Below are 15391 nucleotides of genomic sequence, written 5' to 3' on the forward strand. Positions count from 1 at the left end.
ATCAGCTCTTAAACATCACCTCCCCCACTAATACAGCCGTAGACCACACTGCAGTGTTCAATCAGCTCTAAACATCACCTCCCACTAATACAGCCGGAGACCACGCTGCAGTGCTCACCAATCAGCTCTAAACATCACCTCCCCCACTAATAATACAGCCGAGACCACACTGCAGTGCTCACCAATCAGCTCTAAACATCACCTCCCTTACTCTGATAATACAGCCTGAGACCACGCTGCAGTGCTCACCAATCAGCTCTAAACATCACTTCCACTAATAATACAGCCTCTAGACCACACTGCAGTACTCACCAATCAGCTCTAAACATCACCTCCCCACTAATAATACAGCCGAGACCACAATGCAGTACTCACCAATCAGCTCTAAACATCACCTCCCCACTGATAATACAGCCGGTGACCACACTGCAGTACTCACCACCATTCTAAAGATCACCTCCCACTAATAATACAGCCTGAGACTGCTGCAGTAACAGCTGCTTAAATCACAACTGCAAGTCACAGAATTTACGTCCCGCTGGCATTGTCAGAAGCCAATCAGCTTTGAGCCATCACCTCCCCACTAATAATACAGCCGAGACCACACTGCAGTGTTCAATCAGCTCTAAACATCACCTCCCCCACTAATAATACAGCCTGAGACCACACTGCAGTGTTCAATCAGCTCTAAACATCACCTCCCCACTGATAATACAGCCGAGACCGCGCTGCAGTGCTCACCAATCAGCTCTAAACATCACCTCCCCACTAATAATACAGCCTGAGACCACACTGCAGTGCTCACCAATCAGCTCTAAACATCACCTCCCCACTAATAATACAGTTTGAGACCGCGCTGCTGCAGTGCTCACCAATCAGCCTCTAAACATCACCTCCCCCACTAATAATACAGCCTGAGACTGCCAGTGCTCACCAATCAGCTCTAAACATCACCTCCCACTAATAATACAGCCGAGACCACACTGCAGTGTTCAATCAGCTCTAAACATCACCTCCCACTAATAATACAGCCGGAGACCACGCTGCAGTGCTCACCAATCAGCTCTAAACATCACCTCCCCACTAATAATACAGCCGGAGACCACACTGCAGTACTCACCAATCAGCTCTCTAAACATCACCTCCTCACTGGATAATACAGCCTGAGACCACGCTGCAGTGCTCACCAATCAGCTCTAAACATCACCTCCCACTATCAATACAGCCGGTGACCATTGAATTGCAGTACTCACCAATTAGCTCTAAACATCACCTCCCCCACTAATAATACAGCCTGAGACCACAACAATGCAGTAATTCTCACCAATCAGCTCTAAACATCACCTCCCCACTAATAATACAGCCGAGACCACACTGTACTCACCACTAGCTTCCTAAACATCACCTCCTTAATCAATACAGCTCTGAGATCAAGCAGTGCTCAATCAGCTCTAAACATCACCTCCCCACTAATAATACAGCCTGAGACCACAATGCAGTACTCACCAATCAGCTCTAAACATCACCTCCCCCACTAATAATACAGCCGAGACCACACTGCAGTACTCACCAATCAGCTCTAAACATCACCTCCCCACTAATAATACAGCCTGAGACCACACTGCAGTACTCACCAATCAGCTCTAAACATCACCTCCCCACTAATAATACAGCCTGAGACCGCTGCAGTGCTCACCAATCAGCTCTAAACATCACCTCCCACTAATAATACAGCCTGAGACCGCGCTGCAGTGCTCACCAATCAGCTCTAAACATCACCTCCCCACTAATAATACAGTCAGATTCACACTGCAGTTCAATCAGCTCTAAACATCACCTCCCACTAATACAGCTCGACCCCTGCAGTGCTCACCAATCAGCCTAAACATCACCTCCCACTACACAGCCGAGACCACACTGCAGTGCTCACCAATCAGCTCTAAACATCACCTCCCACTAATAATACAGCCGAGACCACGCTGCAGTGCTCACCAATCAGCTCTAAACATCACCCCCCCACTAATAATACAGCTGAGACCACACTGCAGTGTTCAATCAGTCTAAACATCACCTCTCCCCACTAATAATACAGCCGAGACACGCTGCAGTGCTCACCAATCAGCTCTAAACATCACCTCCCCACTAATAATACAGCCTGAGACCACGCTGCAGTGTTCAATCAGCTCTAAACATCACCTCCCCCACTGATAATACAGTGAGACCACACTGCAGTGCTCACCAATCAGCTCTAAACATCACCTCCCCTACTGATAATACAGCCTGAGACCGTGTTGCGGTGCTCACCCATCAGCTCTAAATATCACCTCCCTGCTAATAATACAGCCTGAGACCACGCTGCAGTGTTCAATCAGCTCTAAACATCACCTCCCCCACTGATAATACAGCCGAGACCACACTGCAGTGCTCACCAATCAGCTCTAAACATCACCTCCTCACTAATAATACAATGGTGACCACTGCAGTGCTTCAACAATCAGCTTCTAAACATCACCTCCCCACTAATAATACAGCTGAGACCACACTGCAGTGTTCAATCAGCTCTAAACATCACCTCCCCACTAATAATACAGAGACCTCGCTGCAGTGCTCACCAATCAGCTCTAAACATCACCTCCCCCACTGATAATACAGCCGAGACTACGCTGCAGTGCTCACCAATCAGCTCTTAAAACATCACCTCCTCCCACTAATACAGCCGGGACCACGCTGCAGTGCTCACCAATCAGCTCTAAACATCACCTCCCCACTAATAATACAGCTGAGACCACACTGCAGTGTTCAATCAGCTCTAAACATCACCTCCCCACTAATAATACAGCCGGGACCTCGCTGCAGTGCTCACCAATCAGCTCTAAACATCACCTCCCCCACTAATAATACAGCCGAGACCACGCTTGCAGTGCTCACCAATCAGCTCTAAACATCACCTCCCCACTAATAATACAGCTGAGACCACACTGCAGTGTTCAATCAGCTCTAAACATCACCTCCCCACTAATAATACAGCCTGAGACCACGCTGCAGTGTTCAATCAGCTCTAAACATCACCTCCCCCACTGATAATAGCAGCCATGACCACACTGCAGTGCCCAAATCAGCTCTAAACATCACCTCCTCACTAATAATACAGTCGGTGACCCTCACTGCAGTGCTCACCAATCAGCTCTAAACATCACCTCCCACTAATAATACAGCCGAGGCCACGCTGCAGTGCTCACCAATCAGCTCTAAACATCACCTCCCCACTAATAATACAGCCTGAGACCACGCTGCAGTGTTCAATCAGCTCTAAACATCACCTCCCCACTAATAATACAGTCAGACCGCTGCAGTGCTCACCCATCAGCTCTAAATATCACCTCCTCACTAATAATACAGCCGAGACCGCGCTGCAGTGCTCACCAATCAGCTCATCAATCTCAGATGCCTCATCCATGCCTTCTGAAAATCAAACTGTCAAACAGAAGTAATCAGAAAGAAATTATGATTTAATTGTGATAGGTCTGACTTTTGTGTAAATAATCAACCCACACTTTTCACCCAAATTTTTGGAAGCACGAGGTTGCCCGGAGGTCTTCCAAAATGGAACAAAATGAATCCCTGCAGAGGGGCTATCAGCTGTCAAAGACGCAAGAACGGCGTAGAAGAGAACAAAAAAGGGGAAGACATTTCCCTGCACAAGGCAGGGAATCAACACGCTCTGGGTTCTCTGTTAAAACCTAGTGCAGAGGAGAGATTCGTACCAAGGTGCCTAAAGCTACAATCCGCAGATATCCCTCCCCTAAAACAATTCCCGTGACTGTCTAAAGCGAAGAAGAATCACCAGCGTTTAAGAGCAACCCATTTAGGATCTACCTTTTACCACACTTACGTCAGCATCCTAAGGGCTAGAGAGGAACTCTTAAGACACTGGAAAGTAACACAAAGCGAGAGATGGGAAACCAAACGCAGGCGATCCTCAGCAAGCTCTTCTCCAGCTGGAACAATGAGCTTAGTCCAAGGAACAAGGCGGGAACGCCCAGGCCTGGAAGCTGCAGGATGAATGGGCTTCTCAAGTTCTCCTCCCACCTCCCCGCCAAGTAAACCCGGGAGCTGGTGTTTGCTTTGGAGCTGGCCTTGCTCGAGCTGGGATCGCGGGGCTGGGTGGCTGTCTGCATGTGCCCTGGCGCAGGCCCAGGTCTCATCATGCACCCTCTGTCCCTGCCATTGTTCCACAATTAGTGAGGAGGGGAAACAAGCTTCTTACAACTCAGCAGGACGCTTTAGCGGACAAGGCTCCTGGATTTAACAGGTTTGCTCCTTAGTGTTCAGGCATCTCCTCTGGTTTGGGCCTGGAGTTTGCCCCTGAGGCCCTCTGGATGGAAGGCTTTGCTCAATCCCACCCAAAACCAAGAACCCAGTCGGCCTCCGCCCTTCGCAGGAAGCCTCTTCCTGACTAGAATGACAAAAATCGTAAGAAGCCCAAGTGATTCTCGATCCTCCTTCAGGAACAGAGATCGGAGAGGTCCCACCCTGACCCACGACGGCAGAGGAAGGGGAGAGGGGTCCCTGATGCAGTCATGCATCCAGAACCACCGACTCACCCCACAAGGAAGAAACAGTGAGAGCTCCTGAGCTGCCCTCACCGCCAGGCCACGGTGGGACGGAACCTCCCCTCCCGGGCCTCCGAGTTGCACGGGCACTGGGCACGCCCAGTTCATAGAAACAAGGGCATCTTTTATGGTATCAATTTGGATCACCTCACTTAACTCTGTGACACACAAATCACCAAGAGCACATGGAGTCCGGTGTGCCCGACTGGGTTCATTTAGACCCTTTCTACATGTACAGGTTTTATCAAATACAGTTTTTTTAAGAAGTCACTGATGATGCAGAATCCTGGCTCCAAAACACAGTCCTGCAGCACCCTTGACCATGGTGTCACCCGATCTCACAGACAGCACGGTGACAGGCATGATCTGAGGCTGCCAGTTCACCAAGGGACAGAGCTGGTGGCCGGTCTTCCCCACGGGAGCCAGGCTCCGGTCGCTGTGCCCTGGCTCTGATCCCATCCGTGGAACCGCAAAGAACATCCCAGCCCCTGTGCTCGCCGCCCACTCATTGGTGTTCGCGGCACATCTGCAGTTCATGGGCAATGCTGACCACAGGTGCAGAGACCCATGAGCGCTGCTGTTCGGTGAGGAGGAAGCCAGGCCCCAGCAGGTGACCACAGCACTCGCTGCAGTGGAAGCCTCAGGAGGAGGCCCGGGAGTAGCTATGGCTGCAGGTCAGAGAGGGCCCCAGAGTGCGGGTGCTTGATCTGACGAGGGCAGGGTGTGCGGTGTTTGCCGAACGGACACTGTGCATGGCCCCATGGAAGACAGGGTGAGGAAAGGGCCTCTAATGGAAGCCACAGCGGGGCTGGGGTGCAGCGGGGCTGGGATGCAGCCAGAGCCAGCTCGAAGCTTCTCTTTCTTTATCTCAAACACTCTGAAGGTTCCAAAGTCAGGGCCATTGAACAAGACGCTGCCCCGACGCACTCGCCCAAGCACCTGCCTGGCCCTGGGAGGTGGGCGAGGCGGCTCCCATCAGTCCTTCCGCCGTCACCCACGTGATGGTGTTATCAGGAGGGGAGCCTTTGGAGATCACGCACTTTAGACGAGGTCCTCAGTACAAGCCCCATCATGACATTCGTGTCCTCGTAGGAAGGGAAAGAGACCCAGAGCGTGTTCCTCTTTTTCCGCCACGTGAGGACAGAGAGAGAAGGCACCATCTGCAGACCTGCAGGAGGCCCTCGCTAGAACCCAATCCTGCTGGCATCTTTGATCTCAGACTTCCAGCCTCCACAACTGTGAGAAACAGATCTCTGTGATTCATGCTGCCCCATCCATGGTATCTGGCCACATGCAACAGCACACAGCAAGCTCTTCCCACGGCTACCAGCCCACCAGAGGAGCACAGGCAGCTGCGGAGAGAAGGACATCTGGGTTCCTCCAGCCTTGCACTATTACAAACAGCCCTGCAATGACGAGCTTCGGTACATCCCGTCTGTGATGTGTATTAATATACTTATGAAACAGGTTCCCAGAAATGGCACTACTGTGTCAAAGGAGAAACACGCCGAAGAACAGCTGCCGTCTGCTGCCCACTTGCTAGGTGTGGACCACTTCTATCAATTCAGGTGCTGTGCAAGCCTGGAGGGCAGGAGCTCGCTCAAGTCTGACCACAGCACACGGATCTAAAGACCAGACCCAGGCTGCTGGGGGCGCAGCGTTTCTGGGGGACAGCTGGAGACAGCAGCACACGGTGGTGGTAATAGGAGGTGAAGCCTTTGGGGGTGACACATGTTAGATGAGCACCCGTTCCACCAGCATCCACTTCCCACCAGCATCCACCCTAGAGCACCCACTCCACCAGCACCCACTCTCCACCAGCACCCACCCACCACAGCACCCCCTCTCCACCAGCACCCCTCCACCAGCACCCACTTCCACCAGCACCTACTCCACCAGCACCTACCTACCAGCACCCACTTCCACCTGTAGCACCCACCCACCAGCACCCTTCCACCAGCACCCACTCCACCAGCACCTTCTCTCCACCGGCACCCTCCCCACCGCACCCACTTCCACCAGCACCCACTCCACCAGCACCCCCTCTCCACCAGCACCCTCCACCAGCACCCACTCCACCAGCACCCACCTCCACCAGCAGCACCCCCTTCTTCACCAGCACCCACTCCACCAGCACCCACCTCCACCAGCACCCTCCACCAGCACCCACTCCACCAGCACCCACTCTCCACCAGCACCCCCTCTCCACCAGCACCCACTCCACCAGCACCCACTCTCCACCAGCACCCACTCCACCAGCACCCTCCACCAGCACCCTCCACCAGCACCCACCCACCGCGCACCCTCTCCACCAGCACCCTCCACCAGCACCCACCCACCAGCACCCACCTCCACCAGCACCCCCTCCACCAGCACCCACTCCACCAGCACCCTCCACCTCAGCACCCACTCCACCACAGCACCCACCTCCACCGCACCCTCCCCACCGCACCCACTCCACGCACCCACCTACCGGCACCCACCCCTCTACCAGCACCCACCCACCGATCCACCTCCACCAGCACCCACTACGCCACCAGCACCCACCTCCACCAGCACCTACCCACCAGCACCTCTACCAGCACCCACTCCACCAGCACCCTCTCCACCAGCACCGACTTCCACCAGCACCCACTCTCTACCAGCACCTTACCCACCAGCACCCCTCCACCAGCACCCACTCCACCAGCACCCACTCTCTACCAGCACCCACTCCACCAGCACCCACTCTCTACCAGCCTCCACTCACTGAACCCTCCACCAGCACCCCACTCCACCAGCACCCCCTCCACCAGCACCCACTCTCTACCAGCACCTGCTGAACCAGCACCTGCTGAACCACTAGCCTGAATGAAAGGAGGGCCACCTGCAGGAACCCCTGGGGGAAGGCGAGTGCTGGTGGAGGCTCTCTGGCAGCGATCACCCCCTGCACATCCAGCTCCCACCGCATTTGGCAGCCACGAACCAAATCCTCACTCAGAAGGTCTGGGGAGATCTCAGCTCCCTATAAATAGGGGCCTGGACTTGTTAACTGCTCCCTCAAGAGGCAGGAGACTTACCCAGGAGCTCCTCCTCATCCAAAGCTCCGCTGCACTCAACAGCAGCTCCCATCTCAGCTTCCCAAGACAAGATGTCAAGTTAACTCAATTCTCAAGTAATCATCCAGTAAATTACTTTAAAATTCTTGTCAATGAAAATGTTGAGGATCGTATATCGATCAAGTGCAAAAAAGGTCCAAAAAAGCCATTTTTTCTCTCCAATGAATACAGACTCAGAAAAGAAAGAACTGAGGTAATATTAAAAGCACAGGACAGAAAGCTATTTCCAAAGAAGACAGGGAAATAAAGTATTGACAAATTGAAAGGAAGAATGTACGTTATAATTTTTATTATGATTTTAGGTTTCTGAGCTTTTTTTAATTAGCAAATGTAAAAATGCAGTAATTACACTTAAAGATTAGGCTTCTCTGGGATTTAATGACAATATTATTTCCTTAAGGTGATGTTTCACTTTTTTTGTAATGCATCATGTCATAAAATAATCATAACACTAAACCTCGTTTTATTGGGTTCAACTTTTTACAGTCAGCCTACAGAGAGACTGGAAGACAAGCGTGTAGAGGACCAACTTGAAATGTCAAGAGCCCGGCTCATGTCAGATCACATAACTAACCAAATTCCAAACAGGCAGGAAGGGCAGGAGAGTGGAAATCTAAATTTGCTAAATTCCTCTTCTTCCCAGCAGCAAATCCCCAGGGACAGCCTGAGGTAGAGGAGGTCACACATGGTGGCCTTGTGGAAAAGCAGCCAGCAGCAGAACTAAAATGAAAACGGTCGGATGAGACTTGGGGGCAGGGAAACCGTTATTCTTATTTTAGATTTTTTTTTTTTTTTTTGAGACGGAGTTTCGCTCTTGTTGCCCAGGCTGGAGCACAGTGGTGCAATCTCGGCTCACTGCAACCTCCGCCTCCCAGGTTCAAGTGATTCTCCTGCCTCAGCCTCCCGAATAGCTGGGACTATAGGCATCTGCCACCAGGTCTGGCTGATTTTTTGTATTTTTAGTGGAGATGGGGGTTTACCATGTTGGCCAGGCTGGTCTCAAACTCCTGATCTCAGGTGATCCACCGGCCTTGGCCTCCCAAAGTGCTGGGATTACAGGCATGAGTCACGGTGTCTGGCCATTTTGGAGTATGTTGTATATTTTTTCTAAAATAGAATACTCCTTTAATTGCAAGTAAATGAATGAGTCACACAGGCAGCCCCCGGTTCCTAGACCTTGGGGTCCGTGTCCCCAAGCCACTACACAAAGCCCCCGCCACCTCCTGTCTCTCTCCCTTCACACATAGGTGCCCTGCGGTTCCTAGACCTGGTGACCTTGGGGTCCGTGTCCCCCAGCCACTGCACAAAGCCCCCGCCACCTCCTGTCTCTCTCCCTTCACACATAGGTGCCCTCCGGTTCCTAGACCTGGTGATCTTGGGGCCTGAGTCCTCAAGCCGCTGCACGAAGCCCCTGCCACCCTCCCATCTCTCTCGCTTCACACGCAGGGCCCTCAGGATTCAGACACACTGCCCAGTGCCTTGCAGGGCGAGATCTAAAGCAACTCTAATTTTCTGCACCAATGATCAATTACCACAGAAGAAAGAAGGCTGAGCCTCTCCCTGCTACAGTTTTGTGCTGTGATAACTCAGCCTGGCCTCCAGGCTTCCAGCTCTGCGAAGAGAAGCAGGTGGATCCCACAGGAGGCACCTGGGAAGTCTGCAGCTAAGAGGTCTTCCTGCCCCCAGTCCAGAGCAAAAACCCATTCCAGATTCCTGCAGGTGACTGCAGGCTGGGGAGGAGTAGGAGGGGCACCTGCCTCTGACAGGAGACCCCTGGGAGCCGCCTCTCCCCACTGGCCACTCCAGTGCCACAGGCTGTCTCCCTCACAGCCCGGGGTGGCTGCACCAGCGGCCATGCCTCCAAATGGACCCCGGGTGGGCGGGAGCCTCAGCCCCCATGAATGCTCGTGTGCTCGGGGCTTGGTGTGTGCTCCTGGTACTTGCAGAAGCTGCAGTGCCTCTGGAGCATGGGGGCACAGACTGAGGGGTGCACCTGAGGCCCCGGGCCCCCGAGAGGTGAGAGGTGGGCAGCCAGGCAACCCCCAATGCCGCCTGCTCCAGAGAACTGCATATCCCCGTAAGTGTCCTGGGGTGTTCACTGACCCCATTTTTTTGGTATTGCTTAAAAAGAGACACGAGAAGAGAACTTTAGAGTTCTCCTTCCTCAGCAGGCGGGAAGGAGCTCCCATAGCCAGGAAGGCACAGGCTCCCAGGCTCTCCTGTGTGGGACAGGCACGCAGGTCGCAAGAGACAGCCAAAGTTCGTGTCACCCTGAAACATGGCCCAGTCTGGGCAACCTACGATAATACTGGGATTGGCAGCTTTGGAAATGGCCTTCGGATAAAAAGATTCAAGAAAGCGCATCTGTCACCTTTGGTGGCCTCCCCGCCACAACACCTATCCACATCCAGGACACTGTTGTTTTTTTCAACTGCCTCCTTTATTGCTCTTACATCTGCACTTGACTCTCATGGATTTACACGTCACACCCACAGCACCCTGGGTAGGCAGTTGAGGGGCCAACCCCGGCCCAGGTCAAGCCCTCCAAAACCCCAGGAGCCACCTTGGGAAGGTTCCCCTGACCCCAGACCCTCCTGTACCCTGGCCCACTCTGCTCCCATGCCTGTGAGAGGAGAGCAGGTCTTGCCTCTGCCAAGAAGACGGAGCTACTGTGGGAGGAGGGACCCTGCCAGTCAGACTTTCTAGAGCTTCCAACCCCTCCCTCATCAACACCAATCCTCACCCAGCAATGACCACAGGTCCACGCTCAGGGAAATGCCCCTCCCACAGCAGGCCCAGCGCGCGCGTTCCCTAAAAGGCCAGGAGGGGACATCTTTGCTTGAGGTGCAGATCATGGCCTTGCAGCTCCTGAATTCTGTCTCAGCAGCAGGAATGCGGCCACAGAAGATGCAACCCAGTGGCTGTGGCCAAGCTCCGGTAAGCTTTCATTTATGGCACTGAAATTCCAATTCCATAAAACGTCCACATGATGAAATATTACTCCTTTTGATTTTTTCAACCATTTAGAAATGCAAAGTGCATAGCTCTTGGGCTGGACAAAAGCAAGCGTGGGTCAGACGGGGCCCTTGGCCAAGGGCGCAGGAGGTAGGGAGTCCCTCTCCAGGCTCTGGGAGCCTGGCCTGGCGCCCTTTCTTGTTCACCCTGTCCCAGATTAACCTGTTTCTAGCATTTATCTTTTGGGAGCCTCAGGTTTTAGGTAACATATGAACATACCACCTATTAATACAAAGCTCCCCCAGCCCCCGGCTTACAAATAATCAATACACATCCATTCATGCACAGTTTACTCTTTGGGAAAAATAATCCAGAACTTCTTCCATGAGTGTTAAAAAATAAAATCAGTATTTTTCCTGCCTTCCAGACAGAAAAACTTGGCCAGTTTTGCGTTCCTGAAAACTTCTTCCATTCTGCCCCAGAAAGACCCCGCTCCGGGGTTAAGGGCAAGGACAGCGGGGTCACGAGAGGGGAAGGAGCCGACGGTCATCTGCTAAAGAACCAGGCACGTGAAACAACTGCAGGAACTCCACATTTCCCACTAAGTATGTCCGGGAAACGCTGCAGGCTGTCATCTGTCTAATTAGAAACAGCCGCAAAAACAGTGCCGGAGCGGGAGCCAATTCCCAGCAGAATCATGCAAATGAAATCCCAGATGAGGAGAAGTGGGAACTCAACTCAGCTTCTGCTGAGAAATTGTAAATGCCTTCCTGTTATGAAAACAGGACACAGGTGTAAATAAGGGGCTGTATCTTCTAACTCAAGGAACATGCCACGGTGCAGGGCGGGTGTCGTCCCCAGCATCCCAGAAGCACCAGAGCAACTCAGCCACAGGTCAGCCGGCTCTCTGGTGGAGCCTGGTCTCCAGCCCTGGCCTGCAGCAGCCAAACAAGCTGCAGATGGAAACAGCCAGGGAAATGCGGCGTGGACCACTTCCCAGGCTCTGAGCACAGGGACCAGAGTGGCAGGTAACTCAGGTCTGGCGGCCACAGGCAGCTTCGTTCTCATGGAAAGGCCTCACCTCCCTGCCCAGCCCAACCTCTGCAGGATGAATATCTTCCACATTCAGGGTTAAGGTACTTGCCCGGGGAGACCAAAATGTGTGTGTATGACACAGACATAGTTTTTTCAGGCAAACAATACAGCCCTCACCCAGCTGCTCTGAGCAAGTGTTGGTCTTTTCTACTTTGACGGCAGGTGGTGGAGTGTTGGCCAAAGACAAGGCAACAGGCAGGCCTGGGGCACAGTCCACCTGTGACACCTGACTGGCTGTGGCTTCCTGGACAGATGCGTGGGCCTCTCTGAGCCTCAGTGTACATATCTATAAAACCAGGGTGGCAGGCCGGGCACAGTGGCTCACGCCTGTAATCCCAGCACTTTGAGAGGCCAAGGAGGGTGGATCACCTGAGGTCAGGAGTTCGAGACCAGCCTGACCAACATGGTGGAACCCTCAGCTCTACTGAAAATACAAGTATTAGCTGGGCATGGTGGTGCACACCTGTAATCCCAGCTACTCGGGAGGCTGAGGCAGAAGAATCACTTGAACCTGGGAGGTGAAGGTTGCGGTGAGCCGAGATAGTGCCACCGCACTCCAGCCTGGGCAACAGAGCGAGACTCCATCTCAGAAAACCAAAACAAAACAAAACAAAACAAAACAAAATAGGGTGGCAACATCGCTTTGCCTCCCAGGACTGCAGCAAGTACCGGATGAAATAAGAGGTGTACGATGGGAAGCTGGTGGTTAAGGAGGACCAGCGTGGGAGGTGGCGGGTGGGCTGGGCACAGGGACACCTTCTACCTGGGGCGAGGGGTTGGCAAGGGGACCCAGTGTACAGCATCCTCCTCAGAAAGAGACAGGCACCTCCAATCATGTGGTAGGGCCCACAGTGAGGTCCCGTCTGGGGCCTTATGCCCTGGTGGTACCTCTCATGCCCTCCCAGCCCCGTCTCCATCAGTACGGGGTAACCACTCCAGACACCCCTGTTTAACCCCAAGGACAAACATAAGGGGCTGAAAAATGATGAAAGGATGCCCAGTTCCACTCCTTCATTTCGCACCACACGGACAGGTTCAGATAAGTGGGTCCCTGTGCCTAAAGTCACACAGCCCAACAGGGGCAGAAAACGAAGGGGATGCTAGCCTCGCCCCCACCCAGCCCCATGTCCCCAAAACCCTGCCCCCTGGCCCATTCTCAACAGCCCCTTGGTAAGCATGATCTCTGCTGCACTCCACCCTCCCCAATTTTAACTTGGTTAAGGTTTGTATACTGATGGGAAGACAATCGATGTCACACAGCCATCGATCTTAAATTAAAATGCTAAGGCCTCCCCAAATCTGACGTCTAGAAACGCTGGCCATGAGAAAGCTCCCTCGCCATCCTCTTGGCTGAGGCTACTCCCGAGAAGAAAAGCCTGCTTGGCTGGTGAATTCTTGGCCTTTCCCAACAATAGATTAATGCCTAAACTGGCTGGTGGAAAGTCTGACAGGCGCAGGGATTCCGCAGCTGTCTGTCCACTATTCAAGGCCTCTTTGTTCTCGGTTCTGCGGATCAGGCCAAATGCCTCTCGCCCGGGGCTATCTGATTCAACTGGGCTCAGCAGCTTTTCCTGACTGGTAACCACACAACCAGGAAACAATGGGTCCACACACTAACGGAAAAGACTTCACACACCCCTGAATCTTTGTAAACTCCCATTGACAAAAGAAAAACTTGCAACAATAGACTCACCTAATTTACCTAACAGATGAAAACAATCAGGTCACCAAATTGTTGATGTGGGAAACTTACTTACAGGTCTTCTAATAAATGCAGACAGAATCACAAAATAGCTGATCCTGAGCCTGGAACCACATGGACTACTCTACTGACCTGCAGCATGGACGAACCGACCACCCAGAGCTACTCTACTAACCAGCTACCCAAACCTGCTCTGCTAACCTACTCCACTAACCGACCACCCAGAGCTACTCTACTAACCAGCTACCCAAACCTGCTCTACTAACCTACTCCACTAACCGACCACCCAGAGCTACTCTACTAACCAGCTACCCAAACCTGCCCTACCCACCAACTCCACTCCACCCAGAGCTACTCTAGTCAACCAGCCACCCAAACCTGCTCTACTAACCTACTTCCACTGTCCGACCACCTAGAGCTACTCTACTCAACCAGCTACCCAAACCTGCTCTTTCTTACTAACTCACCCACTACTAACCACCACCCAGAGCTACTCTACTAACCAGCTACCCAAACCTGCTCTACTAACCTACTCCACTAACCGACCAGAGCTACTCTACTAACCAGCTACCCAAACCTGCTCTACTTAACCTACTCCACTAACCGACCACCCAGAGCTACTCTACTAACCAGCTACCCAAACCTGCTCTACTAACCTACTCCACTAACCCACCCAGAGCTACTCTACTAACCAGCTACCCAAACCTGCTCTACTAACCTACCTACTAACCACCACCCAGAGCTACTCTCTACTTGACCAGCTTACCCAAACCTAATACCTAAGCAACCTACTCCACTAACCAACCACCCAGAGCTACTCTACTAACCAGCTACCCAAACCTGCTCTACTAACCTACTCCACTAACCGACCACCCAGAGCTACTCTACTAACCAGCTACCCAAACCTGCTCTACTAACCTACTCCACTAACCGACCAGAGCTACTCTACTAACCAGCTACCCAAACCTGCTCTTACTAACTTCCATCACTAACCACTCACCCAGAGCTACTCCTACTAACCAGCTACCCAAACTCTACTTGCTAACCTACCTACTAACCACACCCAGAGCTACTCTACTAACCAGCTACCCAAACCTGCTCTACTAACTCTACTCCCACTAACTGACCACCATTACTCTACTAACCAGCTACCCAAACCTGCTCTACTAACCCTACTCTGCTAACCGACCACCCAGAGCTATTCTACTAACCAACTACCAAACCGGCTTTACTAACCTACTCCACTAACTGACCACCCAGAGCTACTCTACTAACCAACTACCCAAACCCGCCCTACCCACTAACCGACCACCCAAAACTATTCTACTAACCAGCTACCCAAACCTGCTCTACTAACCTACTCTGCTAACCAACCACCCAGAGCTACTCTACTAACCAACTACCCAAACCTGCTCTACTAACCTACTCTCCCAACCCACCACCTGTACTGCCCTGTAATTCAACCAACCACCCAAACCCGGGCCTCACCCACTAACCGACCACCCAAAACTATTCTACTAACCAGCTACCCAAACCTGCTCTGCTAACCAACTACCCAAACCTGTTCTACTTACCTACTCTAACTGACCACCCAAAGCTATTCTACTAACCAACTACCCAAACCAGCTTTACTAACCTACTCTGCTAACCGACCACCCGAAGCTATTCTAACCAACTACCCAAACCTGCTCTACTCACCTACTCTGCTAACCGACCACCCAAAGCTATTCGACTAACCAACTACCCAAACCGGCTCTACTAACCTACTCTCCTAACCGACCACCAAGCCACTCTACTCAACCACCACCAAACCAGCCACTTAACTTACCTAACTGACCAATTCGGCTACTTCTACTAACCAACTACCCAAACCTGCTCTACTTACCTACTCTGCTAACTGACCACCCAAAGCTATTCTAACCAACTAC

General features: G+C 52.4%; 1 protein-coding gene across 4 annotated transcripts in view; it reads right to left on the minus strand.

The window, feature by feature from the left end:
• Positions 1–15391, minus strand: part of PXDN (peroxidasin) — a 115776-nt gene that overhangs the window by 74817 nt on the left and 25568 nt on the right. Inside the window, exon 1 of one of the 4 annotated variants that reach the window (XM_009183607.4) lies at positions 3893–4342. The exons of the other annotated variants lie outside the window; for them this stretch is intronic. Coding sequence (XP_009181871.2) covers positions 3893–3900 — 8 coding nt within the window. The 5' untranslated portion in view covers positions 3901–4342. Of the gene's footprint in view, positions 1–3892; positions 4343–15391 lie in introns of those variants that run through there. 4 annotated transcript variants of the gene reach the window in all.

This window comes from Papio anubis, chromosome 14, assembly GCF_008728515.1.
Source record: "Papio anubis isolate 15944 chromosome 14, Panubis1.0, whole genome shotgun sequence".
In the NCBI taxonomy this organism is placed as follows: Eukaryota; Metazoa; Chordata; class Mammalia; order Primates; family Cercopithecidae; genus Papio; species Papio anubis.